At 57.3% G+C, this 26,465-nt stretch overlaps 3 protein-coding genes across 7 annotated transcripts in view; 1 reads left to right on the top strand and 2 right to left on the bottom strand.

Annotated features, from left to right (window-relative positions):
* Nucleotides 1-2,802, top strand: part of UPF1 (UPF1 RNA helicase and ATPase) — a 33,583-nt gene extending 30,781 nt beyond the window's left edge. For 2 of the 3 annotated variants that reach the window (XM_002688526.7, XM_005208480.5), the window contains exons 23-24: nt 242-364; nt 942-2,802. In XM_002688526.7, coding sequence (XP_002688572.1) covers nt 242-361 — 120 coding nt within the window. In that variant the 3' untranslated portion in view covers nt 362-364; nt 942-2,802. Of the gene's footprint in view, nt 1-241; nt 386-941 lie in introns of all 3 variants that reach the window. The other variant, XM_010806543.4, reaches the window with a different exon arrangement.
* GDF1 (growth differentiation factor 1) lies at nt 2,727-4,895 on the bottom strand. The gene is made up of 2 exons (XM_010806542.3): nt 4,571-4,895; nt 2,727-3,953 (listed from the first exon to the last, which is right to left on the bottom strand). The coding sequence occupies exons 1-2, from the start codon at nt 4,893-4,895 to the stop codon at nt 3,169-3,171; spliced, it is 1,110 nt and encodes a 369-aa protein (XP_010804844.1). The 3' UTR covers nt 2,727-3,168.
* CERS1 (ceramide synthase 1) lies at nt 4,782-24,380 on the bottom strand. Of its 3 annotated transcripts, XM_010806537.4 has the most exons (8): nt 24,060-24,380; nt 21,713-21,872; nt 16,588-16,768; nt 14,334-14,495; nt 13,699-13,846; nt 13,373-13,482; nt 6,863-7,029; nt 5,186-5,279 (listed from the first exon to the last, which is right to left on the bottom strand). In XM_010806537.4, the coding sequence occupies exons 1-8, from the start codon at nt 24,294-24,296 to the stop codon at nt 5,269-5,271; spliced, it is 1,176 nt and encodes a 391-aa protein (XP_010804839.1). In that variant the 5' UTR covers nt 24,297-24,380; the 3' UTR covers nt 5,186-5,268.
* Between the last annotated feature and the right edge of the window lie 2,085 nt (nt 24,381-26,465).

Here is a 26,465-nt window from a genome sequence, read left to right as displayed (position 1 = left end):
CCCTAACGACCTCAGCATAGGGACTGTGGGTCTAGAACACCCCACATGCAGTGCTGTCCTGGGTAGCACATATCCAGCGGCGAGGTAACCGGTGTGGGTTTCCTGCCACGTGGGCTTCGAGGTAAGTTTCCAGATGATTCCTTGGGGGTAGCAACGGGTAGGACACAGAGCAGGTTCTCACGGCCGGGAGGACGAGTACACCTCTTGATTCAGTGCTCATCTCTCCAACCTTGTCTCGCAGGACAGCTACCTTGGAGATGAGTTTAAGTCACAGATCGACGTGGCGCTGTCGCAAGACTCCACATACCAGGGCGAGCGGGCGTACCAGCACGGTGGAGTGACGGGGCTGTCCCAGTACTAGAAGGCAAGCTGGCCTCTGGAGGAGGTGTGGGTCTCGAGTCCTCCAGGGGCCGCCCGCCCTGTCCCTGCCACTCTGGGTCCCGGTACCTCTGCTCAGCTGCGGGGGATATGAGCCTCAGGCGCGCTCCTCTGCCACTCTCCAGAGGGTCTTAGCGCTGCTTCTGGTGGGCAGCCAGGAGGCAGAGGGTCCCCTCACCCTGACGAGGCCGGTCGTGAGGGTGGAGAGGGCCCAGCCCCTAGGTGCCTGCGCGCCTCTGGGTGTGCGTCTCGGTCCCTCCGGGGCCCTGTGTCATGGTTGTCTGCCCATAACAAGGCCAGAGTGGAGTTAGAAGGCCTTGGGCCTGCCCCACCCGCCCGTGACCAGGGGCTGCGGGAGCTGGCGATGCTGGGAGCAGGGGCAGGGCTGTTGATTGCACAGGCCCAGCAGCCGTGACTCTCAGCCACCTTGTCTCTGGGTGGGAAGTCGGTGGTCGGGGCCCCTAGCTGGCCACTGGAGTGGGGGAGCCTTCCGGGCCAGGTCCACGAGCTGCCCTGGCTCCCACCTGTTCTAAAGCCTCTTGCCCTCCCTCTCTCCCTGACAGGTGGCAGCGGAAGAGCTAAGCTATGTGGCTTAGTCCATCAGCATCTTATTCTGGGTAATAAAAAATAAAAATAAATGGATACCTGTTTTCCACTGCTAAAACTGAAGCACCACTGTGAGCAACAGGAGAGGGAGAGGAGCACCCGAGGGAGAGAGGAGCCCGAGGCAGAGCGAGCGCCCACTGCTGGCACGTGGCGGCAAGGAGACGAAGGGAGAGCGGGAGGTGGGGCGGCCACGGAGGACCGCCGCCAGCGAGCCCCGCCAGCCCCGCTCGCGAGGAGCCCAGCTCGCCCGCCGCATCCACACCTGGGTCTGCGACCAGGGCGGAGGGAGGAAGACCCTCATCTCAGAGTAGCCCTTTCCTCTGTTCTTTTCTTTCTTTTTCTCTTTTATTGAAAGGGGACTACGTTTTAGCAGGAAAAAACTTCGCGTTTCTGTGCTGAGCAGGCTGCTTGCAGTGGTGGCCATGCCGGGAGAGCCCCACAGAGTGTGGGTTCTGTCCACACCGGCTCTGATACCGCCGCGCTCATGCTGCCTGCGTTCTAGGAGGGTTTTCATTTCAAGAAAATATGGTGGTTTGTGTTTTTCTGTTTGTTTTTTAAAAATTCTTTCTAAGGAGTACTGAAAAATATACTTTCCTGAGTTTGTCTCTCAAATCTTAATGGTGGGCCTGGGAGATGTGAGAAGCTTCCAGAAACGAAGTTTAAACATGCCAACACAAACTCAAGATTAGAATCAACACCTGCAATGGGACGAGGATTGTTTTCAGTTTTTAGCTTCCAGCAGCTTCTCCCAGCGCATCAGGGCAGTGAGGGAGCACAGTCCTGGGCCGGGCAGGCAGCTCCGAGGGCCCTGCTGGACTCCCACGAAGCAGAGCGCTCCGGTGCGCCATGGACTTGGCCCCACAGGAGGGGCTTCGGGCGGGACTGGCCGTGAGGCTGGAAGGCCGGAAGGTGGCTGTTCCCCGGCCAGTTGCTTCTTCCCCAGGGTCCTTCCTGAGGATTTGGTGAAAGGCGGCAGTCAGGAGGACCCGTCCCCGACCCCAGGGAGGCCCCCATCACCCTGAGGCCAGTTGGGAGTCACTGAACGCCCCCCACCCCCACCTTGTTCCTCACCTGCCCCACTAGTTTGGAGCCACTCTACACGTGGGCACAGCTTCGATGAGCTGGGGTCATTTGTGGGGGGAGAAGGGAGTAAGTTTCCAAAATACGTTGGTTTTGTGCTAAAGGGCTTGAGTTTGTCACATCAGGCGTTACACAGGGCCTCTGCCTGGGTCTGCACTGCAACTTGAAGTTACTGTTGCTGGCAGAGGCCCCCACGCCCAGCTCTTTGCACACGGTGGGGTTTTGGCCTCCCTGGCCGGCCCTGGTTGGGGACCATCTAGCCCTAACCCTGCCTGTCCAGGCCCTGGTGCCCCTGACCCCACCATCCCCCTCCCAGTGTGCCTTATCCCACAGCCTCCAGCTGGCACACGGGGGAGAGGGGACGCAGGCCCCCTTCCTCTGGCACACAGGGGTGGGGGCACAGGCCGCCTTGTGTGGCAGGCCTCTTATTTATCACCTTCGCTGCAGGGCCTTCGGCCCCCACTTCTTTTGGTAGCTGCATAGTTCGGATAGGTTTCTGCTGTGACCCCTTGTGCGCCGTCCCCGCGGGTGACACACCCACCCTGTTCTGTTCCTTGGAATGCTTTGCCTCTGCTTTGTGCTGTTTGCTTTTTTTCTCCACCTTCTTAGCAGCAGTTACTATAAGTTCCCCAAGTTAGAAAACATCTGTACCAAGGCAATGCGACTTTTGGTTTTTGGTCAATTTGTTTTAAGCTCTTTTGTCACCAATAAAATCTTAATAAACATCTCTTGCTTTCACACTGGGGCTGGATAACTGCAGGGGTGTGTGGCAGAGCACTTGCCCTGGGGGTCTGGCTGGTTGGGGATGTGGGGTTCAGAGCCACCTTGATGACAAAGCTGAGACGGGGCATGGAAAGGGGAGCATGGGCCTGGGCCTGGGTCCGGCGGTTCCTAGGCTTCGGGCACGTTAGATGTTGGGCTCCGGGATGGTTTCTCCCATGGCATCATTGTTGGGAACCCCCACCCTTTACCCTCGTGGTCAACGGTGATGGTCAGTGGCTGCCAGCCCCCACCCTCCGGGCCAGGTAACAAGAGCAGAGGGGCCAGCTGCGCGGACCACGGAGTGTTTATTAACGCCCCCCCCCCCCCCGCCCCGCCCGCCCCTCAGCGACAACCGCACTCGTCCACCACCATGTCTTCGTAGTGCCGCAGCACCACGTTGTCGCTGTTATCGAAGAAGAGCACGGAGATGGGCGACAGGCGCGCGGGCACGCAGCAGGGCAGGCCGGCGGCGCCGGGGGCGGCCGCGTGCATGAGCGTGCGCAGCACCGCGTGGTTGAGCGCGGGAGTCCCGCCAGGTTCAGACAGCACCGCAGGCAGCGCGCACTTGCCCTGGCAGTAGTTGGCCAGGAAGCCGCGAGGCGCGATGACCCAGCGGTGCCAGCCCACCTCGCGGAAGCTCACGTAGAGCCGCCGTGCGCGACACGAGCCCCCAGAGCCACCACCCACTGGGGGCTCGGCCTCGCGCCGGGGCCGGGCCAGGGGGTGGCACAGGCGCTGGTCGAGGGTCACCAGCAGCAGCGAGGCCTCGGCCAGGCGCGCGCAGGCCGCGGGGGTCCGGTGACGCAGCGCCAGCGTCAGGCGGAGGCTGCGGGGCGCCGAGGCGTTGCGGGCCCAGATGGAGCCCAGCAGCTCAGCACGCACCGGCTGTCCCAGAGTGGGCACCACCTGGCGGAGCCCCACCGGCCCGAGGCCCGCTCCCGCCGGCGCCACGCTCAGTTCCCAGCCGCCAGTCGTCCCCGCTGTCGCCTCCGCAGCCTCGAAGCGCAGCTCCAGGCGGGCCTGGCTCGGGCGCTCGGCTGGTTCCACGGCCGACAGGTCGAAGACGACGGTCCACTCAGGGCACTGCCCTGCAGCTGAGGCGGGTTCCGGGGGGCGGGCGGCGGCTCCTGGGAAGAAAGGGAGAGGGCTTGGCTGGCGCTGGGTCCCTTCGCGGTGCTGGCTGGCCCACGAGGGGGGCCTGGGTTGGGGACTGCAGAGAAAGGTGAGCGTCCGAAGGTGGGGGCGCACCGTCTGTTAGAAGGCGTCAAGTGCTGTGAAGCGCCAGGGGGTGGGGGCAGGGCATCACTTACGAGGAAGAGGCCCTACCCAGTTTGGGTCAACCCGCGGTTGGGGATTTCGGCAGACAGGGGGCCGCGTGCGGGGGCGGGGGGTGGAGATCGGCGAGTGGGGGATGAACGAAAGCCCGCCTGGGGCCAGGGGAACCGATGCTGGGGCGGGGTGGCATCAGCAGGAAGGCATCAAGTGGTGTGAAGCGGCAGAGGGGCTGTGATGGAGTGGGGGCAGGGCTTCATCTGCAAGCCAGGGGGCCCGGCTCTGAGTAGAAGAGCCTGGCTTTCGGACCGCTCCCTTCGCTGTCCCCCATCCCCTGTCCCCACAGGTGTCCACGCCCAGGACCGCATGGAGTACTGAAGCCCAGGTTGCTTGCAGGCTGGACGGGATGGGTGGGGATTCTCAGGGCTCTTCGGCCTCCCAGACCCACGCCGCCAGCGCAGACCCCACTCACCGCGGTCCAGGACGTGGCGCACGATGTTTCCGGCGACCCCCAGCTCCTCCACGTGGCACGGCCGCAAGGTGGCCCCCGGGGGCATCCTCCGCGGGTCCGCCCTGGCCTCCTGGTGGTCCCGGCGCCGGAACAGGCGCCACATGACAGGGGGTACGGGCCGGGATTCGGGGGCGCCCCGGGGCACGTCGGGCAATCCGAGGGCCTGGAGCAGGGCGGCGGCGGGGCCCGGGGGCGCGGGAGCGCAGGCCGGGGGTGATGAGGGCAATAGCAGGGCCAGTAGGAGGAGAAGGACTCGGCGGCTCGGACGGCGGCACAGAGGTGGCATCTTCCTCACAGGCAGCGGCCGGGCGAGTGCTCAGGGCCTGTCGGGCTCCCTGACCTGTGGGCTGGGGGCGGGACCGGGGTCCCTGGAGAGATCTGGGCTGGGTCAGGGTCCCGGGGGGTGTGGCCGCGATCCTGAAGCTGAATAGGGACCAATTGCGGGGGTGGGGTCTCCAGGGGGCGGGGCAGGGGTCCAGGGAGTGGCCAAGGAGGAGTGGGTGGGAGAGGGGGCGGAGCCTGGTAGGGCTAGGGTCCTTGGGGCGGGTTGGGGAGCCGCGTGGTTTGTCTCCGAGGGCGAGGTTGGGCGGGACTGGGTCCTGGGCGGCGAGGCCGGGGTGAAGGGGTTCAGAAGCGTTTGTCTTTAACCAGGCCATTCCTCAGCGGCTTCCTGCGAGCCAGAACCGGCCCAGGTTAGCCTGGGGACCCCACGCCCTTGCGGAGCGTCCCCCACCCCTGTCCCGCCCTCCTGGCCTTTCACATCTCTTTTCCCAGCTCCGCCTCCACCCTTCCTCCCAGCCCACAAGGCCAAAAGACCCTGCCATCTGCCTGCTGGGCGAGTGGTCCCCGCTCCTCCCCACAATTAAACCCTTCTCTCCCCTCCCCACCTCCTGAGCCACCCGCGGCTGCTGGAGGCCAAGTTACCCACCAACTCTGCCTGAACCAGGACCTGGACCTCTGCCTCCACAGGAGGCAGAATTGACCACAGCCCCCTGCGACCCCACTGGAGTGGGGCAGGCTCCTACCCACCTCCAGGAGCCTTACCAAGAAAGGCTTCCCAGGCCACGATTCTCCACCCACTGCCTGCTGTCTACATCTGCCACAGCCCCTATTTTGCTTCCATGTCCTTAAAACAAGTTATGTAGTGTTTTAAAAAAGAATCAATACTATAAGTACCCAGCTTGAGATCCCAAAGAAAGACCCCTAGCTTCTAACAATGTGCATGGTTTGCATCTTTTGAACTGTCTAAAAAGATGTGTGCTCCTGCACTTCAATTTTCCAAATGGTGCAGCTGAGATGGCACCCATGTGCCCTGGCACTCTCCTTAATTCCATCTTCCCTGCCTGTGTTAGTGGTAGATCTCTGGGCTCCCCACTGGGAGGGGACCTGTGCTCTGAGGGGTCTACCCAGGCCCACCTTACTGGACCCAGCAGGTCTGCCCTGCTCCTCACTGCTCCTGCCAGCCCTTGCTTAGAGTTACACCCTGTTTAACTGCCAGTCTGCTGATGCCAAGATGGACCTCGCTGCAGCCTAATGGTCATGGCCATTGGCCATTCCTGTCCCCACGTATGAGAACTCTTCATGCCTTTGCACGTGATCGATCCATCAGTCTCTGCTGAAGTGAGTTCTACAGTCCAGCTTACACACAAATGTATTTTTTTGAGCCAGTAATACATTCTTGGGCTTCCCTGGTGGCTCAGTGGTAAAGATCCTGCCTGCCAATGCAGGAGATGTGGGTTCAATCTCTGGGTTGGGAAGATCCCCTGGAGAAGAAAATGGCAAGCCACTTTATTCTTGCCTGGAGAATCCCATGGACAGATGAGCCTGGTGGGTTACAGTCCAGGGGATCGCAAAAGAGTCGAACACGACTTAGCAACTAAACAACAAATATATTCTCATGATCTAGACATCAGAAAGCACAGCAAACTCAGTTTGACTGGATGACTCCTAACAATCCACCAGTTTTCCTGAGAATCCTCACAGACATATGTGGATTACTGTCCCCTGCAGCTCTCTGGTGTGTGGAGCACCCTAGCCCACAGACCCTTTCATATGAGCACTTTCCCGAGGAGATGGTCTCAGTCACTGTGATTCGCTCTTCCCTTGGCCCTTCCTGGGAGCACGTCTCTCCCCCTCAGCCCACTTCTCCGTGGGTTGCTGCTCTCTCACTGCCACCGCAGGAGTCCTTTATCTAGGAGATCAGAGATAAGCCCCCTGTGGACCGCCCATCTGTCCCATAGCTTCTGGCTTTGCCTGTTGGTCCTTCAGACAGAGCATAGGTGGGATTCCTGGCTTCTCGAGTCTTCTCATAGTTCTGTTCGTTGTTGGACGACACAGTCTCTCGTTTCTGCTCTTGTTCGATTGCACAGCCTTCATTTCTGCACCGACATCTTTGACCTTTTGGAAGTCTGTGCTGGGGGCTGATGTGAGATAAAGATGGTTACCAAGGAAGCGTCCCACTGACACTTCTTCCCTCCCGGGGTTCCTTCTTTGTTAAAGTTTGATAGCCTCAGCTCTGTTCCTGCTGTTTTTAATTCCTATACTTTTATAGAAGGTTTAATACCTCCAAGGATCTGTATTCCCTGCCCTGGACCTTTTTATCAGAGCTTTCCTGGGGTGATTCAGGTTTGTTTTTCTGCGCAAGCTTCCAAGTGTCCCCTCCCTCCTCAAAAACAGTGTTAGTATTTGTGGGGGGAGGGGAGTACCCAATTCTGGCAGGATGGACTCTCTGCAGTATCAGATTTACACTTTTTTAGTCTCAGTGCAACACTGCAGGGAAAGAAAAAATCAGAGTGAGGGTGGAAGCTGGAGGGAGATGTGGACAGGCAGGGACCCAGGGGGTTTCTGGATATTTCCTTGCGGATAAGAAGAAGGAAGAGAAGGGGATCTCTCGAGGGTTTTGCAAGGTTTTCACTTTAAGTTGCCATCAGCTGCGATGGGCAAATGTACAGGAGAGGTAGTTTGGGAGTGGGGCTGGGGGTTGATTTTGGATATTTGAGAAGGTGCTGAGAATGGCGCTCAGAGCAGCACTGGGAGCTGGGAGAGGCACTGGGAAGTCGGGTTGGATTCAGTGACCCTGGTGGGGGAGAAGCCAGGCACATGAGCAGGAAGGCGGCAGAAAGTGAAGTGGGGAGCAAAAGCAGACTGGTGATTGCAAAAGGAGGGGTCGGGCTGGGTATGGGGTTTCTTTTGGGGGGCTGACAAAAATGTCCTAAAACCGCGGTGAGGGTTGCACAACCCTGTGGATGGACCAAAAACATTGAATTCTACATAATAAATGGGCAAACTGCATGGTGTGTGAATTCTATCTCGATAAAACTGTTTTTAAAAAGGGGAGGGGTTTAAGGGACCACCAGGTTTGTTTAGCATCAGTGGAGCAGACAGGAGTGGTCTCAGCGGGTGACGGGGGAAAGATCCCAGAGGGAGCTGGGTTCGGGAAGGGAGACAAGGGGGGCGCTGTGCTGTAAAGGGGGATGGGGTGGGGAAGATGCTGGCCAGACTGGCAGAGAAGGGCAGAGAGGCGGCTTCTCTCTTTGATCAGAATGTCCCTGAGCAGGCAAGGGGGTAGACATCGGTGGCCCAGACGGTGGCTTCAGAAGGAGACGGACCAGCTACCAAACAGCCAGCCAGGCAAGAGGGTGGACATCTTCCTCCCGGGGACACGGGGGCTAGTCATCAGGTGAGGGGACAATGGTGAAGACACTGGTGGCCGAGAAGGGAGAGTCCCAGGAGCGCAGGCACCACCCTGGCATCACTAGGACCCTTGGCCCACGTGGCTGCTGCGGCCAGACACGTGGGTCTCAGCTCTTAAGATACAGCAGGGCCTGCTGAGAGTGCGGCAAAGGCCAATGTCTGGGGAGGTGGGGCTGGCAAGTCAGCAGAGCCAGAGTGGGGCGAGGGGCCTGGATGAACGGCGTTCCCAGCAGCCTGAGAGGATGACGGGGGCTTCAGGCCGAGGTTGTGCCCAGGGAGCGGGGGTCACTGCAGGGGCCCGAAGATGGAGGCCCAGGAGGGGTCCCGTGGAGGCAGGTCAGAAGAGAGAACCAGCAGGAGCAAGGGAGGCATCGGTGCCACCCTGCCACATGATTTGCTCTTCCACTCCGGAGTCCTTCGAAGTGCTTCTCAGTCGCCGTTTTCTTACTGTTTTCAGACCTAACTGAATTTTCTCATCATACGTGGTCTGCGTGATCCCGGCTCTGAGTAACTGAAGTTGCTCCTGTGGCCTGTTTTGTTTTGTTTTGTTTTCAATTTTGATCAGTGTTCTGTGCTTTAAAAGAGCATCTGTCCCTGTGCTTCCCTGATGGCTCAGTGGTAAAGAATCCGCCTGCCAGTGCAGGAAGACATGGATTCGATCCCTGAACTGGAAGATACCACATGCCTCAGGGCAACTGAGCTCACGCACCACAACTACCGAGCCTGTGCTCTAGAGCCTGGAAACCGCCAACTACGGAGCCTGTGCACCCTAGAGCCTGCGCTCTGAAGCAAGAGAAGCCACCGCAACGAGCGCCCAAGCACCACAACTAGAGATTAGCCCCTGCTCGTCGTGACTAGAGAAGCCCGAGCAGCAGCTAAGACCCAGCACGGACAAAAATACGTCATAAACATTAAGTTTAAAAATACAGAAAAGAACGCCTGTTCCTGCTTCTGAGCTGCCTGCTGGGGAGCACGGACTTAACCTCCCGGGGTCCCCTCTCGCCACGGTTTAGGGCTGCACTGTGCAGATTCCTCCAGATCAAAGGTTACACCCGAATGTCTCTTCCTGTCCTTTACTTGCAACTTGCATTTTATCCTGGAGTTGAAGTCTTTTAACCAGGTCAGAAGTGGGTTTATTTAAAAGCCCAGTCTCGTAACTGTCCTGATGAGTCCATAAGGGTTTATTTGGATGCCTATTATTTGAGATTCTGAGCTCTATTTTGCATTACTTATTCTGCTTTTTCTAACTTTCCTTTTCTGTATTTGTTCTGCCTGTTTTTTGTTCCATTCTCCCCTCTACACTCTGAGTGTTAACATAAGTACTCACTATAGTTGGTTGCCCTGGTGGCTCAGACAGTAAAGAGTCTGCCTGCAGTGTAGCACACCCGGGTCGGGAAGATCCCCTGGAGAAGGAAATGGCACCCCACTCCAGTATTCTTGCCTGGAAAATCCCATGGACCAAAGAGCCTGATGGGTTACAGTCCATGGGGTTGCAAAGAGTTGGACACGACTGAGCGACTAACACAGATAACCCAAAGGTAATCCCCTGGGGCTTCCCAGGTGGCGTTAGTGGTAAAGAACCCACCTGCCAATGCTGGAGACATAAGAGATGCAGGTTCGATTCCTAGGTTGGGAAGATCCCCCAGAGGAGGGCATGGCATTTATTTTTATTTTATTAAGCTTGACCCAAACATGGCATCTTTGTGATTCTTTTTTAATTTTTGGCTGTGCAGCGTGTGGGATCTTGGTTCCCAACCAGGGGTCAAACCTTCACACCGTGCAGTGGAAACACAGAGTCCCAACCACTGGACCGCCAGAGAAGTCCCAGCTCTAATTCTTTTAAATCTCTGAGATTAGGCATTTAAAAGAATTTTACCCAGATATGTGTCAGTTTCTCTGCTGATGTATCTCTTGGGTATAGTTTTCTTGTTTTCTGAAATATTCTTGTAGAGAAGATCTGCAAGTGGTAAGCATTCTTAATTTTTGTTCCTGTGGATATTCTTTTTTTCTCTCTCTCTCTCTCTCGATGGGCATGCTGGGGACAAAACCCAGGATCTCATTCAAGCCAACAGGTATCTTTTCTCTTGAGTAATTGTTTTTCAAGTTGTACACAAGATCCCTGGTTTTCTGTTACTTTCTTTTAGCGTTGGAGGTGGTATCTGACTCCACAGTCTTCCAGCTTCCCTTGCTGCTTTAGTCCGTCACTGTTTTGTAGGTCATCTCTTCTTTTCTGTGGCTGTTTCACATTTCCCAGGCTCCTCTGCCCATGGGATTCTCAGGCAAGAACACTGGAGTGGGTAACCATTCCCTTCTCCAGGAGATCTTCCCAACCCAGGGATTGAACCCAGGTCTCCCACCCTGCAGGCAGATTCTTTACCATCTGAGCCACCAGGGAAGCCCCATGTTTGGGGCAAGGACGCTTTTTTATTCATCCTGCTGATGATTTATGGTTTGTCACTTTCTGGAAGAATTCTCAGCGTTGTGTCTTCTCATTGTTCTCTTTCCCTGTCTGTCTTAGAACTCAGCCAGGTAATTCTTACCATTCGAGTTGTCATATTTTCCATGTGTTTAGCTGAATTCTGGATAATTTCTCCACAGCTTTCGATTTACTGATTCTCCTTTAAGCTGTATCTAATTGTTGGAGACAACTTCTACAGTAGGTTGAACAGTGGTCCCTAAAAAGATAAAAAGTTCCCATCCTAATCTCTGGAACTGTGAATGTGACTATTTGGAAAAAGAGTCTTTATAAATGTAATTAAGTGAAGGAAACTGCAAAGAGATGATAGTGGTCTAATGCAATGACAAATGTCCTTAGAAGAGAAGAGCTGGAGAGAAGAGACCTTGTGGAGACAGGAAATGGAGCCTCGAGGGATGCAGCCACAAGCCAAGAGGAGCCCCAGAAACTGCAGGAGGCGAGCAAGGACCCTCCCCTAGACCTTCAGAGAGTCTGTGGCTCCTGTTGACACCTTCATGTCAGACGTCTGGCCTCCAGAACTGTGAGAGAAGTACCTTCTGTTGTTCTAAGCCCCCTGGTCTGCAGCACTTTGTTACAGCAGACCCAGGAAAGTAACAGAACGTCCGATGCTGTTTTGACTGGTCTCTTGGGTCTTTTACATTTTTCATAAACTTTCAACTTTAGAATAATTTTTAGATTTGCAGAGATAGCATCAGGAGTTCCAGGGCAGGCCTTGTCCAAGCTTCCCCAAATGCTGACATTTCATATCCCCACAGTGCATCTGTCCCAGCTAAGAAACCAACGCTGGGGACACTGCGATGAGCTAAACAGTAGATTTTATTTGACTTTCACCAGTTTTTCTACAGATGTCTCTTCTGGTCCAGGATTCCACAACTGCATTCAGTCAGTCTGAGCTAGGACAGCTCCTCTGTCTCTTGTTTTCCATGACCTGACAGTTTTGAGGTGTCCCGACCAGCTCTTTTGTGGCACATCCCACATTCTCATTGCTTTTTATCCCATCTTGTTTTGTACTCAACTGTGCTAATTCTAGTTATCCTTAGGGATTAGGTTCAGGCAGCATTCCCGGGTCCCCTGTCATCTCTGTATGGAGTTTGTTCTTTGCCATCCTAGTGGGAATGCTGTCATTTGGGGCTGGAGGTGCCAGCCTCCCAACCCACATTCTGGCTGGACATTCTTGGGGGAGACAGAGCAGGGAATGGGGTGTGGCTAGGGGGTCTAACTTTCCCTTTGCCTTGGGCTCTCCAGGAGTTCACTGTCTTACAGCAGAAAGAGCTTTCAGAGTTTCAGACTTGGCCAAGCAAGTGCTTTCCTTCCAGAAGCCTTTGAGGGTTGATCAGACTGCTTGGTGAGACCTCACCGATCTCTATGTGTAATTCCCAACTAAAATTTGCTGGACACAGACAATCCAACACCCTTAGAACTAGATTGCCAGCTCCCACCCCGATGGGTGCATACGGCCCTGCCCTGAGTCCCATCTCGGTAAACGGTAGCTCAAGCCAGAGGTCTTGGATCGTCCTTGATTCTTTTATTTCTGTTTCACCTACATCCAGAGCAAGTCTGGTGAGTTCTCCAACACAGCTGGGATCTGACCACTGGGATGACCTCACCTGCTGCCCAGCCTTCTCGTGTCCACCATCCCTGCTCCCTGGCCTGACTCCTCTCTCGACCCCGGGCTCTGACCATCCCCCAGTTCTCTGCTCCCCTTCTCAGGTCTGTTTTTCTCTTTCTCCTCACTGCCCATGCTGACCCATGCATCACTGCACTCTGAGCCCACTGCTTCCTGGGAACCATCTTCCCCAGCCTGGTCCCTCACAATCTCCCAGGGGCCAAATCAGAGGTCTGCTGGGAAGCACCCTGGGGGCCTTCAGCGGTCCCCTCTCCCCCACCTCACTGCTGCTCAACCACTCCTCACACTACCTGTGGGGTGCTGCATGCCTTTGACCTGGCTAGTCACCCCAGCCTGCCTCCATTCACCCCTGGGGCCCCTCTAGGCCAGGGGCTTTGGGTGCCATCTGGCTCACATCCCAGGGCTGGAAGTCCCCAGGCCCACCTCCAGAAAGCTTCAAGAGGTCCCCTTTGCTCTCCGTCCCTATGGCTCCCACCTGGGTCCAAACCCTAAGCCCCATCTGCTTGGCTGACCAGCGGTTGCCTCAAGGGACCTTGAAGCCAGGGAGTATCAGCATGAACAGAGTGCAGGCTCTGGCGCCCACAGCGCCCCCTGCCCCCACCTCCAGTGCCACCTGCTTAGAGGCTGTTGTCAGTCCTGGCCAACGGCCGCCCCTCACCACTGGGCTTGGCCCTTACAGCTCCCACCACTGAGACCCTGATCTCACCCCTCACCATTCTGCCCCGACCAGGCACCTCTCTGCCCCCACCTTCCTCGCTGTCTGTTCCGACAGCATCTAACTCTGTAGCTACATGGTCCATGCCTTTATTGCCGTCTCTCTTTTGAATGGAGGCTCCGGGTGGGGGGCAGCGTCCACCTGGGCTTCATCCGCCACCGCGTCTCCAGGGCCCGCCCTCAGCGCGCGCTCTGTCAGACAGAGGTAGTAGCTAAAGGAATGAACCAGGGCCGCCGGCCCCTCCAAACTCACTCAGCTTTGCGGGGCTTGGGGCTCGGGGCCTCTGCCGTGTCATATTCCCGCACATCCTTCAGCTCCCGCACCTGGCCCGTCAGCACTTTGGCAGCAAAAGCCACGATGTACTGTGGGAGGGGAAGGCAGAGGTGAAAAGAGAGCCCTGCGCCTCCTGACCGCTGTCTGCTCCTGCCACAGGTCCTCTGCCCCTTGCCTAACGTGGCCTTCTCACTGGACCTGTGTGAGAAGGGCCTGCACCTGGAGGGCTCCTCAGGGACGGGGACCGGAACAGGACAGGCGTCTGAGGAGGGCCAGGTGGGGAGGCGTTGTGGGCGTTCACTCACCAGGAACCAGTAGAGGTTCATGAGGGTGAGCAGCAGCAGGAGCACGTTGAAGAAGAAATAGAAGGGGATGTCAGGCACCGACCGCAGGCTGCAGTAGCTCGTGGCATACAGGACCTTGAGCGGGAACCAGTAGAGGCGGAACCAGAACCTGCAGGAGGGAGGGGAGGCTGTGGGGGAGAAGCGGAGGATGGCCGCACCCCGTGCCTGACCTGTCCCGGCTGGAATCATCCATCTGTCCCTGTCTCCTTACCCCATCCTTGTTCATTCCTGCCCATCTGTCTCCTTTCCTGCTCTGTCCTTTCCAGCCCACTTGCTTCTTCCCGACTCTCACCGTCTACTGCCCTGCCAGGCCCTGCCCACCCCACCAAGCCCCACCTGCTTCCCCGGCCTGGCCCTGTCCCTTCCCACAAGCCCTACCCAGTCCCCAGCTGGCCCCACCCACTTCCCTGCTGGGCCCACCCCGTCTCTGGGACCCGCATTCTCCTTGCTCGGCCACGCCCACCCTTCTAAACCCCACCCTCTTCCCTGCCGGGCCCACCCCGTCTCTGGGACCCGCTTTCTTCTGGCTTGGCCACGCCCACTCATCTAAACCCCACCCCCTTTCCGACCTGACCTCGCCCGCCTCCTCCCCTCACCAGCTGAGGCAGAAGCTGAGGCAGCCCAGGTCGGCAGCCAGGGCGTGCAGCCTATGGTGGGCGCCTCCGCGGGACTTGAAGTAGACATTGAGCTTGGTGAACTCCAGCTGTACGTCACTGATGTCATGCAAGAAGAGCACAAGGATGCCCACCTTGTGGTACCTGGGGAAGACAGCGGGAGAGCAGAGAGGACCAGTTATATAGGATCCTACCCACACCCAGGCTCCCAAGCACAGGCCCCCCTGGCCGCCCCCCTCAGGCTTCCTGTGGGCGGGTTCAGAGCCATCCTCCCTGGCCCGGCTGCCCTGCCCATCCCTTCACGGGGCTAGGTCAGCAGTAGCACCCAGACCAAGTCCACCCCGTGGCAGCCCCACCCAGGCCCTCACCCTATCCCTCGTGACTCAGGAACCTCTCTGGAAGTACTTTCTCTGATCCTTCCTCACCTCCTGACGGGTAACCTCACCCGTGACCCCTGACCCCTCTGTAACCCCTAACCCTCACATGTCCAGGACCCCTCAAACTTTAAACACGACTGCCTCGCTGATGTTCCCAGGTTTACACATTTAACCTGAACACGGCCACAATCTGCAGGCTTGCCTAAGACGGGTTGGGTCCCCACCAGGATCTGCAGAAGCCTGGAGCCCCACTCCCAACCCCTCACAGCTGCATGGCCCAGCAGCCTGAGTCCAGCCTGGATGTGGCCGTGTGCCTCGGTCACGTCTCCGTCCCGACTCTGTCCTCCTGACAGCTCAGGCTCCCGACAGTCATAGGCTGTGCTCACCACCTAACATCCCTGGTGTTCCTGGAGCCTTCCTTCACCGCCCTTCAGTCTCTGCTCACCTGTCACCCCCAACCCCCTGCACCTAACCTCACCACCTCAGCAGTCCTCATCTTTCCACTCGAATTTTCCAGTTATCACCTTCAGATAAATGTGGGGCTTTTTTGGGGGGGTGAGGGGATGTTATCTGACTCTACCCTCTAGAGCAGGGCTGTCTGATAGAATTTTCAGGAATGATAGGAATGTTCTAAACCTGCACTGTCTGAGACCCAGTCACCAGCTACAGAGTCACCAGCCACATACTGGCGCTGAAGTACAGAATGTGTGATTTTATTTGTTTAATTAACATTAACAAGGCCACCTGTGGCCAGCAGCTACTGTGCTGGAGGGCATGGCTAGTCCAGTAGGAATAGAATATGAGCTGTATATGTCGTCATTTTTTAATTTTATTGAAGTACAGTTGATTTACAATATTGTGTTAATTTATGCTGTACAGCAAAGTGGTTCAGTTTTATATATATATGTATTTTTATATATATAAAGGCTTCCCTGGTAGCTCAGCTGGTAAAGAATTCACCTGCAATGCAGGAGACCTGGGTTCGATCCCTGGATTGGGAAGATCCCCTGGAAAAGGGAATGGCAACCCACTCCAGTATTCTTGCCTGGAGAATCCCATGGACAGAGGAGCCTGGCAGTCTACAGTCCATGGGGTGGCAAAGAGTCGGGCACAACTGAGTGACTAAGCACATTCTTACACATATGTGTGTGTGTGTGTGTGTGTGTGTGTGTATTCTTTTCCATATTTTTCCATTAGGATTTATCAGAGTACTGAATATGGTTTCCTGTGCTATACAGTAGTAATCCTTCTATGTGTAATTATTTACATCTGCTAATCCCAATTTCGTTTAAAATTTTCTATCAGCCACGTTAAAAAAAAATAAAGTGGAAGAGATAAAATGAATTCTAATAATATATTCTAAATAATTCAGTATATCTGAAATATTGTCATTCAAAATGTAAATGAGGTAACAAAGGGATTGCAAGGTATTTTCACTCTCCTTTGCCTTGGAATTAGAGTGGCTTTTATATATACAGCAGCTTGTGGCTTGGACAGGCTCTGCCTTGAAGCACCGTGACCACATGTGGTGGCCACAGCGGGTTCTGGAACATCAGGGTCTGTCTGTCGGGCTCATGGTCGCACCCCCAGCAGCACCTGCCACATGGCAGGTGTTCAGTAAACACTTGTTTTGTGACCTGGCCAAGGGTGCCATCTAGGAGAGGTCAGAGTGGCACAGATGGGGTGGGGGCAGGGGGGCCTCTGCACCTGTCTCACCCCATCACTTCAGAGTCTCTCTCCAGAAACCTCCCCCATGGACACTCCCATGCCTGACCCAAGGATCAGCCTCTGTCCTGTGCCAGCCTCCTGCCACTGCTCACGCCAGCACCCTCCACCCTCCTGTCTCCCCCTGGACTCACCGGAAGGCGTAAGAGGAGACGATGAGGACCAAGGTGACCACGTGGTGGACAAGCATGACCACTGAGTCCTTGCGCCAAGCATCCAGGTACAGTGTGGCATAGATGGAATGGCCGTAGAAGCTTCCCTGTAGTAGGTAGGCCACTGCAATGTCCCGTGGCACTGCCATGCCCGTCTTCCAGTCTGGGGAGGGCCGCACCGTGCCGTCAGGGACTCACAGGGCCTCTGGGACCCCCAAGTGACCCCACTCACCCCCTCACGCCAGGGGGGTGCCACGTGTCTCTGTAGGTGTGCTGGTCACTGGCCTTCTGTTACGCACTCTCCACCCGTCATTAAGAATAGGCATTACCGTTTAGACCAATTCTAGATCTACAGAAAAAGGTGCTCCTACCCTCAAATTGACTCCTACAAGTCCATCCTAAAGGAAATCAACCCTGAATATTCATTGGAAGGACTGATGCTGAAGCTCCAATACTTTGGCCACCTGATGCGAAGAACTGACTCATTGGAAAAGACCCTGATGCTGGGAAAGACTGAAGGCAGGAGGAGAAGAGGGTGACAGAGGATGAGAAGGTTGGATGGGATCACCGACTCAATGCACATGAACTTGGGCAAACTCTGGGAGATGGTGAGGGACAAGGAGGCCTTGTGTGCTGCAGTCCATGGGGTTGCAGAGAGTTGAACACGACTGACCGACTGAACTGCAGCCCTGGAATCAGTCCTGTGCAGAATTTCCAACTCTGCCCCAGGCCCCCTTCCTGTTTCTCTTACTCACCAGGCTTGCTCGAGACCCTCTCAGCAAATCCAGACTGATGGAGGTGCCCCTGCCTCGCTGTGCCGGCCAGTGCCTGTGAGTGTGGGTGCTCCCGCACAGCAGGCCCGGCTCCACCTCCCGTCCTCCTGTAGTAACCCCCGCCCACCCCCGACACACGCGCCCACCCACACTCCGGTCTTGAGCCTTCCCGGTGACTCCGACCCTCAGCTACTTCTACCAGCTCCCTCCTCCCCTCCTCAGCCCATCACCAGTCTCTGCCTGATCTGACCTAGAACTCCGGGCTGTGCCGTGCTGTCTGCAGCTCCTCCTCTGTTCACCGCACCCCTGAAATGGCCTCCGCGGGCTCCATCCCAGGCCTCCTGTTCCCACCCTCTGCCTCCATGACTTGGAGCTAGACTCAGGTCCCCCTGGAGCCCTATCCCCTAGCTGCCTCCTCTGCTGCCTCCTCCAGTGACAAGCCTTCGCCTGTGCCCCAGCCCCTCGTGCAACAGAGATCCACGTGGGCCCCTCTCGGAGGGTCCCTCCTTGGTCCCTGCCCCCACCCCCGCCCTGGACCAGGCACTGCCATCTCCTCCCAGCACTGCCCCAGCTTCCCGGCCTCCAGAGCCAGTTCCTGACTGCCTGACGGTCCGTTCTCCCCGCAGCCACCTCAATGGCTGGGAATACACAGACCCCATGACCTGGCAAGCCCACTCGGCCTACGGCCAAGGGAAATGAAGACAGGGGCCCTTTATACCCATGTTCATGGCAGGAAAGGGGAGGAGCCCCAGTGCCCGTCAGCAGGTGAAGGGATGCACAAAATGGGATAAATTCACACAGTGGAATATTGTGCAGCCACAAAAAGGAAAGAAACATTAACACACTACAATGTGGATAAACCTCAAAAACATCATGCTGAGTAAAAGAAGCCAGACACAAACTAGTCACAGATAATCACAAACCAATGATTCCATGTAGAAGAAATGAGCACAACAGGCAAATCCGTAGGGACTGAAAGCAGATTAGTGCTTACCTGGGGCTGAGAGAGGGAGGATGGGGAGCTGCTAATGGGGATGGGTCTCCTTTGGGGCAAGATGGAATGTTCTGGACAGACATGGTGCTTGCACAACACTGACTGTGTAACTGCCACTGAATTGCTTGCTCACTTCAAAATGGTGAATTTTGAAAAATTGTGCTAAAAGTATATATAACATAAAATGTACCATCTAGGCCACTTTTAATTTCAGTAGCACTAGGTATATTCACAGTGTTGTGCAACCAATCCCCAAACTCTTTCCATGTTGTAAAACTGAAACTCTGTTCCCACTGGACACTCCCACTGCTTCCCCTCCCCCAAACCCCAGTCCCCCACCATCCTACTTTCTGTCTCTGTGGACTTGACAATCCTGTGCTGTGCTTAGTCGCTCAGTTGTGTCCGATGCTTCGTGACCCCATGGACAAAGGAGCCCGGGAGCCTGGTGGGCTTCTCTGTCCGTGGGATTCTCCAGCCAAGAATATTGGAGTGGGTTGCCATGCCCTCCTCCAGGGGATCTTTCCAACCCAGGGATCAAACCCAGGTCTCCCGTGTTGCAGGTGGATTCTTTACCATCTGAGCCATCAGGGAAGCCCATGAATACTGGAGTGGGTAGCCTATCCCTTCTCCAGGGGACTCTTCCCAACCCAGGAATTGAACCGGGGTCTTCTGCATTGCAGGCAGATTCTTTACCAACCTAGCTATCAGGGAAGCCCTAAGTGCCTCATATAAGTAGAATCACACAATATTTGTCTTTCTGTGACTGGTTAAAATCCATTGATTCTGGGAATTCCCTGGGAGTCCAGTGGTTAGGACTCTACACTTTCATTGCTGGTGGCATGGGTTCAATCCCTGGCCAGGGAACTAAGATCCTGCAAGCCACATGGTACAGCCAAATAAATTAATAAATAAAATTAAATAGTTGATTCTTTGTTATGTGTAACTAATTAAAAGAATGCCAAACACCCGACAGATCACTCACCCTCAACTTTAACACGCCCAGGGCTCCCGAGACTCGGCAGCCGAACTCACAGTCTTAGGAGGCTCTCTCAGCACGTTGTGGGTGCAGGCACGTAGCAGCGCTGCAGTCAGCAGAGGGAGCCCCCCACCCCGCACCTGCCAGGTGCCTCTGTCCCTCTTGAGAAGGAAGGGACATAGAGGCGCCCTCTGTGGAAACTGGACACCCACTTTTCCACCTATCGCATAGGCAAGGCTGGTACAGTGGGGAGCGAGTATCCCCTCTCCAGCCTTGGGCCCCGGATCTGGGGTAGAGGGAAATGGGAAGCAGATAATTCCCCATCCGGGCTGCGTCTGTACCTCCTGGCACATTTGGAGGGGGGCAGTCCAGGGACCTCTGACCTTGTCTCCACACACACTCCCTTGCTGCTCTGGACTCTCCACATCACCGTCGCCTCATCCCCCTCCTCGATCTCCAGGATCAGTTCCTGGTCTCCCCAAACCTGCCCCACCTCCACCCCACTAGACCCCAGCATCAGCCCCACCTTCCTCCGCTCTCACACTCACCTCCAGTTTGGCAGTGAATCCTATCAATTCTGCTTTCAAAAAATTTCTTAATGATATGATCTCTCTCTCTCTCTCTTTTTTAGATTTGGTCATGCTGAGCGGCATGCGGGATCTTAGTTCCCGACCAGGGATCAAACCTGTGCGCTGTGCAGTGGAAGCAGAGTCCTAACCACTGGGCAACCAGGGGGAATCCCCTTAAAACAGTTCTTAACCACTTCTCTCCCTGCTTCAACCCTGTTCTGGCCACAGACACCAGCTCCCGCCCTCAGCCCCTCAAGTCATCCTGTCGATGCCCCCGCTTCTGCTCTCCGCCCTCTGGTTAAGGCCCCCAGTGCCCCTGCCCCAGCTTACTGGGCTCCTTGCTGTTTCTGATTAGCCAGTAGCGTGTCTGTCTGACAGTAGCCTTTACATCTCCTATTTGCCCCCGGCTCCTCCCAGTCCCCACACAGAAGTCACCTTTGGCGGGACCATTCCCATCCCTGTGGCCTCCCTGGTGGCTCAGACAGTAAAGAATCTGCCTGCAATGCAGGAAACCTGGGTTCAGTCTCTGGATCAGCAAGATTCCCTGGGGAAGGGAATGGCTACCCATTCCAGTATTCTTGCCTGGAGAATTCCATGGACAGAAGAGCCTGGTGGGTTATATATAGTCCATGGGGTCACAAAGAGTTGGACACTAGCTAACGCTTTCCCCATCCCTGTAGAAAATGCCCTTCTTCCCACCTCCCAGACACCCCATATCCCCTCTCCTCTCCTCACTCAAGATTTCTCGTCTGTACTTGTCACCATTAACAGACTTGCTATTTCATGGTCTGCTACCCCAAAACACAGGGGTAGGGCCCTTTCTCTGACCTGCCCAGTTGTGCCAGAACAGCACCTGGTACACAGTAGGTGCTCAATAAATGGGCACCCAAACAAGTAGCTAAATTGCAAGTGTGGTCTCACAGAATAATTTATGAGGAGGAGCCAGAGGCAAGTCCATGCCCAAAACTTTGAGAGAGTTCAATTACAGTTCATTCTCAGAAAATCAAATGACAACTAAAACCTCCCCCCAGGGATGCATGACATGGGAAAAGTGGCCCTGTGGACAGCAGGGTCCCAGAAAGACAGACACACAGGGCTTCCATGCTCAGCTCCCTGGTGCCACAGGAACCCTCTCAGGATGTTTATATCACACGGCAGGAAACACACCCATGCGTGTCCCAGACACATGGCCTGTGTGGTCAGCACAAGGGGAGCGAAGTCTGACCCTCACTGCAGACTGTTCTCTATCAGCCTGCCGGTTGGTGACAGACGACACTGCAGTCACCTTCCTGCCCACCCCCCACCCAGAGCTCAGGCCAGCAGACTTCCACATTGAATCCACCCAATGGATGCAGCCACTTCTCCTCACCTATACCTCCTTGCCAAGCTGGTCCAAGCCACACTGGTCTTTCGCCTGCCCTCTGGGCCCGGCTCCCCTTCTTACCCAGGATTCATCTCCTGGGAGCCAGAAGTTTCTTATAATCCACAAACCCACCCCATCTAGGATGAAACTCAAGCTCCTGCCCATCCTCCTCTCATCTTTACATATCAAGCTCATGCATGCCCCAGGGCCTTTCCACTTGCCGGACTGACTGCCAGGACCCACACAAGGGGTACCCCTCCTCTAGGATGTCTCCTTGTGTCCTGACACAGGGTCAGGTGCCCCCTTTCCTGGCCCACAGGCCCCTTGATCGCCATTGTCTCAGGGCTGATGTCCAGTATGGGAAGTCTCATGAGTGTCCATGTCCCGAATAGAGCCCTCCCCCAACCTGCCCCACCCTGGGAGGGGCCCTACCATAGAAAACGGAGGGTGGGTCGTGAAAGAAGGGGTAGTCAGTGCCGAAGAGCAGGTAGGTGCTGTAGCTCCAGGCGCCCAGGTAGAAGAGAAACTTCCAGGCGCTCTCAGGCATCTTGGCGGCATCTCTAGGCTGGAGGCGGCACCGCTTGGCTAGGGGCTATGGGTGAGAAGGTGGGTGGGCCATCAGCACTGGGGGCCCAGGTCCACTCCTCCAGGAAAGGGAAACCGAAGCCCAGGGACTCCAGGCCAGGTCCCCACAGCCTCCTGGAACGTAACCAGAGCCCATGAGTGCCTGCCAAGAGCTAAACTTAGTGCCCAGCTGTCCAGTCAGTGGCCTGGGGAGGGGAGTGATGGGGGAGACCTGAGAGGAAACGTGAGGGGAGGCTGTGAGCAGAGGAAGGGGACATGTAGGTGTAAAGCCAGGGAGATCGTGGGGTCAGTCCAGGGGACTGGGGGTGGGGGGGTCTCAATAGGAGCTGGAGGTATGACAGGGAGGAGGGAGGATTAAAGAGAAGATTTGGAAGGGGCGGTGGGGGTGAACCTGTGAAGAGAGCATGGAGGCAAATTTGGGGGCATTTGTGGGGGACACAGGAGGCTGGAATCCAGTGACCGCCAGGGGGAGAAACTTGAGGGGAAGGAGGTGCCTCAGAGGTGGAATCTGGGGAGACCTGAGAGGAACAAAGGGCTGTGGAAGATGGCGTAGGGATGTGGGGCAAGTCCTGGGAACGCAGGGCGACAAAGGAAGGGAGGATGCAGGAGAGGAAGAAAGAGGGTGAGGGAAAGGACATCAAAGATGGGACCTGAAGGGACATCGGGGAAGGCACAAGAGAAGTGGGGGCATGCAACGGTGAGACGTGGAGGAATCTAAGGGGCTCAGAGCCCCTGGAGTCCTGGGAGCAGAGCCTCAATCTCCCTGGGGGCGGGGCTCCACAGCGGCCGGCCAAGCCCCGCCCCCTTCCCGGAGGCGAGGCTGAGGGGGCTGGAGCACCAATAGTCGCCATGGAGACAGTTGGAGCCAGCTCCAGTAACCCCTGGCAACCAGACAACTGCCAAAAAGATGAGCTTTGGAGGACAAGGCAGCCCCTCCACCCGTTTCTGGGGAAGGGCGAGCCACAAATTTGGAGTGAGTGCCAGACCTCCGGGGATTCCAAAAGTGGGGGCGCTGTGACCTTGCTGTCCCCTGCCCAGCTCCCTCAGTAAGTGAGGAGGAAGCCTGCTCCAGCCTGGTAGTCCCAAACGGACCGTATCCCCTTCCCAGGCTCTGGTGTTCCTGGACCTCCCACCTCCCAGCTGGAAACTAGTAAGGTGGGGGAAGCCACAAAGCCAGACTGGGACCAGAGCTTACATATGGAGGGGCTCTCGTCATGCCTGCCGCCCCCTCCCTGGAGCAGGGTGGTGGCTGGGGTCTCTACCCATCATGTGGGTCAAATGGGGGTGGGGACAAGCAGCCTTGACTTAACAAGGGCCAGCCTCTTCCCCGCCAGCAGAGAAAGGCCCCTTTGTTGGCTCTGGGCACTCTGTCCCTGCACCCCCTGCCAGCTCTGGTCAGACGGGCGGAGTGATCCTTGCTGGTCCTCAGGGGAGTCACAGCCCAGCGATGAGTCCAAACGCCTTCCCACAAGCTCCCACAGCAGCGACCCCTCCCCAAGGAAGGGAGGGAGTCCAGGCACCAATGTCACCCCCGGTCACTCTCCAGGTGGGGGAGGTGGCCTTCCCAGGCTCGCCGGAAATTCAGTAGTTCGGTCGCGACCCCTTGGGGGCCATACAGTCCAGCTTTGAGGACCCAGGCCGCGCGATCTCTCCCAAAGACTGAGAACGCGGCGTCGTCAGGGAGCCCCGGGTTTTGCAGCCCTTGATCAGAGGGTGGCGCTGATTCCAGAGAGACGAGCTACAGCGACCGGGCAGCTCCGGCCTCTTCCCCGTAGCAGCGGACAAGCCAGTCCCACCGCCGCACCGACCCAGGACACCAATACGGTTCGGAGAGCACCCCCCATGACCCGGAGAAGCAAAGCGCAGAAGGCCCCTGTGCGCCGAACCTTCTCCTCCTGTGTCCTCCGCTCCTCGGTCTCCGGCTCCACCGGGTCCGAAAGACTGCGCAGCAGCCAAGGCCCTCCCACCTCCCGGGGCCTCCTTGTGCTTCACTGACCGAATCGGTTCCCCATCTTGAACACCCTACCCGATTCGGGGTCCCCACGTCCCACGCTTCCCCGGCCCAGTCACACCCCCGCATCCACCCCCACTCCCACCCCTTCCTGACCGATAGGGCACGCGGCGGCCCACGATTCCGCGGCCCGAGCTCCTCCAGCCCGGGGGCCCCCATGTCCTAACCCCCAGCAGCACTGACCCGAAAGAGGCGCGAGGTGGCCGCCGAGCGCAGCACGGTCCAGCCGAGCGCGCCAAGGGCCAGCAGCAGCAGCTCGGGCGGCGCCAGGTGCGCGTGCTCAGCCAGGCCGCGGCGAGCAAGCCCCCAGCCGCAGTCCGCGCAACCCCGCGCCGCCGCCAGCGCGCTGCCCCAGCCCCGCTGCACCAGCTGCGCGTAGCTCGGCATGGGCTCGGGCCCCGCCGACCCCGCCGCCGCCATGCCGCCGCTCCCGGACGCCCCGGCAGTCTGCGCCCGCCCACGGTGGCCGCCGGAGCCGCGCGCCCCGCGTCACGCGCTGCAGTTGGGCCGGGGGGCGCGCTGGCGGGAGTTCTTGGGACGAAGGGGCGGGACCGGCGCTAGCTCCGCCCCGCAGGGACGGGGCGCGGCGTTTACGATTTCGGGGCGCGCGGTAGCTGGGTCCCCCGGAGGCAGCGGCGGCGTCGACCTCCGGTGTACAAGTCCCGGCGTTGTCGCGCCGCGTCCTGGAGGCGGGCCAGCGCTCTGGCTCATTTTCCAGTGGAGGAAACCCAGGCGCGGGAGGGCGGGGTAGAGATGGAACGGGCATCTGGCCTGCCGCCCGCCAGGCCTGAACCCAAGAAGGTCCGGAGCGGCCCTGTGCCCCCATCCCTCGTCCCCGCTCGCATGCCCTTGCTCACCCTGGGCCCCTTCACCCCACCAGGCTGTGTCCCCGACATGGGGCACAGCGAACACCAGCAGGCCGCACCCGGGACCCGCGGTTCCCTTTCCCAGGCCCTCCAGCTTGTCTCTGTTGCCCTGTCCCACACTCACGCCTCACCACGTCCTGGCCTGAGGGCCACCTGCTGCTCTCCATGCCCCTGAGGACCCGGCAGGCCACTGCAGCAGGTTAACAGACCTTCAGGGAGGCCAAGGGAGTGGGTGCCCCAAGGTGTGTGGAGGGCCACTTGGGTTGAATCCAAACCACTGCTTCATTGGGACCACCCCTGGTGATCTTCCATTATCCACCCACCAGGCCCTGTGTCCAAAGCCCCCAAAGGTCACCTCTTGAGGACATCGTCTCTTCTGCCACTGACAGCCTTCATTCCAGCCCCCGGGGATTCTTGTACACTTGTGCCCCTCCCTTCCCCCTACCTAGGAGTCCTCCCACCACCTTTCAAGGTAGAGTTAAGGAATCAGTGTGGGCCCTGCAGGAGCCTGGCTGGGTTCCATACAGCCACTAGCCTGACCTGGCCTTCAAGCACACAGGTGAAAATGGAAGAGAGAGGGGTCAAGAGGACCCCCATCCCTCTTCTTTTCCCTTACTGCCTGTCCCAACCCCTAGTCTTCCAGCACATCCAATTCACTCCACCTTCAGACATTCCCAGAATCCAGTCAAGTCTCTGCATCTGTACAGCCTTACTGAACCCTTGGCCACCCTTGTGCCTCCTCCTCACCCCACACAGAGGCCAGAGGAAACCTACCTGCTCCTCCGCTGCTCACAGCCTTCCATGGCTCCCATCACCAAGAGTAAAAGCCCACCTTCTCACTGTGACTCACAACCCACCCTCACGGCCTCCTCTCTTCACCTTGCTCCTTCCATTCCAGCTGCACTGGCCTCATGGCTGGAGGTAGCTCTCCAACAGCAAGCAGTTCTGCCCCAGGGTCCTCGCACTGGCTGTTTCCTCAGGTATTGGCAAGGCTCTTCCTTCCCCTTCAGGCTTTACCTACGTCAGCTGGTCCTTGCACCTCCCGGATCCCCCTGCCCCATCAGCCTTCTTACTGGCACATGTCACCATCTGTCCTGCTCTGCCTCCTACTATTTTTTAATGTGCTCTCCGTGTGGGCAAGGATTCTGTCCATTAAAGATACCCAATTCCATAGCCAGCCTGGCAAGCTGAGGGGAGCTAAGGGGTCCCAGGCTGCTGGACATGCCTCTGTAAGTCCAGCTGGGTAGCCCTGCACCTCCCCAACCAGCCATCTCTGCCCCCACCCCTCCAGGCACTATCTGGTCACTATGGCACCCATCAGTAAGGGGAGAGCTGCCCCCCCACACCAGCCCCAGCCCAGCCTCAAGTTTCATTTTGGCACGGCCCAGGTAGGAGGCTGCCAACGGGTGGGTGCAGAGCAGAAACAAAAGGTGGCTCCTGGTACTGGCAGCTGGGAACCAGAGCTCCCAGGCACTGAGGGCTCTGAGGGGGGCTGCTGAAGTCCCAAGAAAGGGACCTGTACCTTGCACTTCCTGAAAGGGCAGGCCTCCTCTTCCCCAGGGAGCTTACCCCAGCCCTCACCCTCATACACACCCCTGCCCCGGAAGGCTTCTGCCACCTCAATCCCCTGCTGACCTAGCGGGGAGGGGCTGGGGGTCCCTTGCTCTCTGTCCTGTCTCGGCAGTCAAAGGCCACCTCTGAGACAGATGAGGTCAGGTTCAGG

Source organism: Bos taurus, chromosome 7 (assembly GCF_002263795.3).
Source record: "Bos taurus isolate L1 Dominette 01449 registration number 42190680 breed Hereford chromosome 7, ARS-UCD2.0, whole genome shotgun sequence".
In the NCBI taxonomy this organism is placed as follows: Eukaryota; Metazoa; Chordata; class Mammalia; order Artiodactyla; family Bovidae; genus Bos; species Bos taurus.
The sequence above is the reverse complement of the archived record's forward strand: the minus strand, read 5'-3'. Positions and strand labels throughout refer to the sequence as shown.

Excerpts from the sequence above, each read along its gene's own strand:
- CERS1 (XM_010806537.4), bottom strand. The coding sequence starts at position 24,296 with ATGGCGGCGGCGGGGTCGGCGGGGCCCGAGCCCATGCCGAGCTACGCG. Across the intron at positions 16,769-21,712 it reads CCCACCCTCCGTTTTCTATG|ACTGGAAGACGGGCATGGCA; the intron begins GTAGGGCCCCTC and ends GGCCCTCCCCAG. Across the intron at positions 14,496-16,587 it reads GTCTCCTCTTACGCCTTCCG|GTACCACAAGGTGGGCATCC; the intron begins GTGAGTCCAGGG and ends TGTCTTCCCCAG.
- GDF1 (XM_010806542.3), bottom strand. The coding sequence starts at position 4,895 with ATGCCACCTCTGTGCCGCCGTCCGAGCCGCCGAGTCCTTCTCCTCCTA. Across the intron at positions 3,954-4,570 it reads GCGCCACGTCCTGGACCGCG|GAGCCGCCGCCCGCCCCCCG; the intron begins GTGAGTGGGGTC and ends CTTTCTTCCCAG.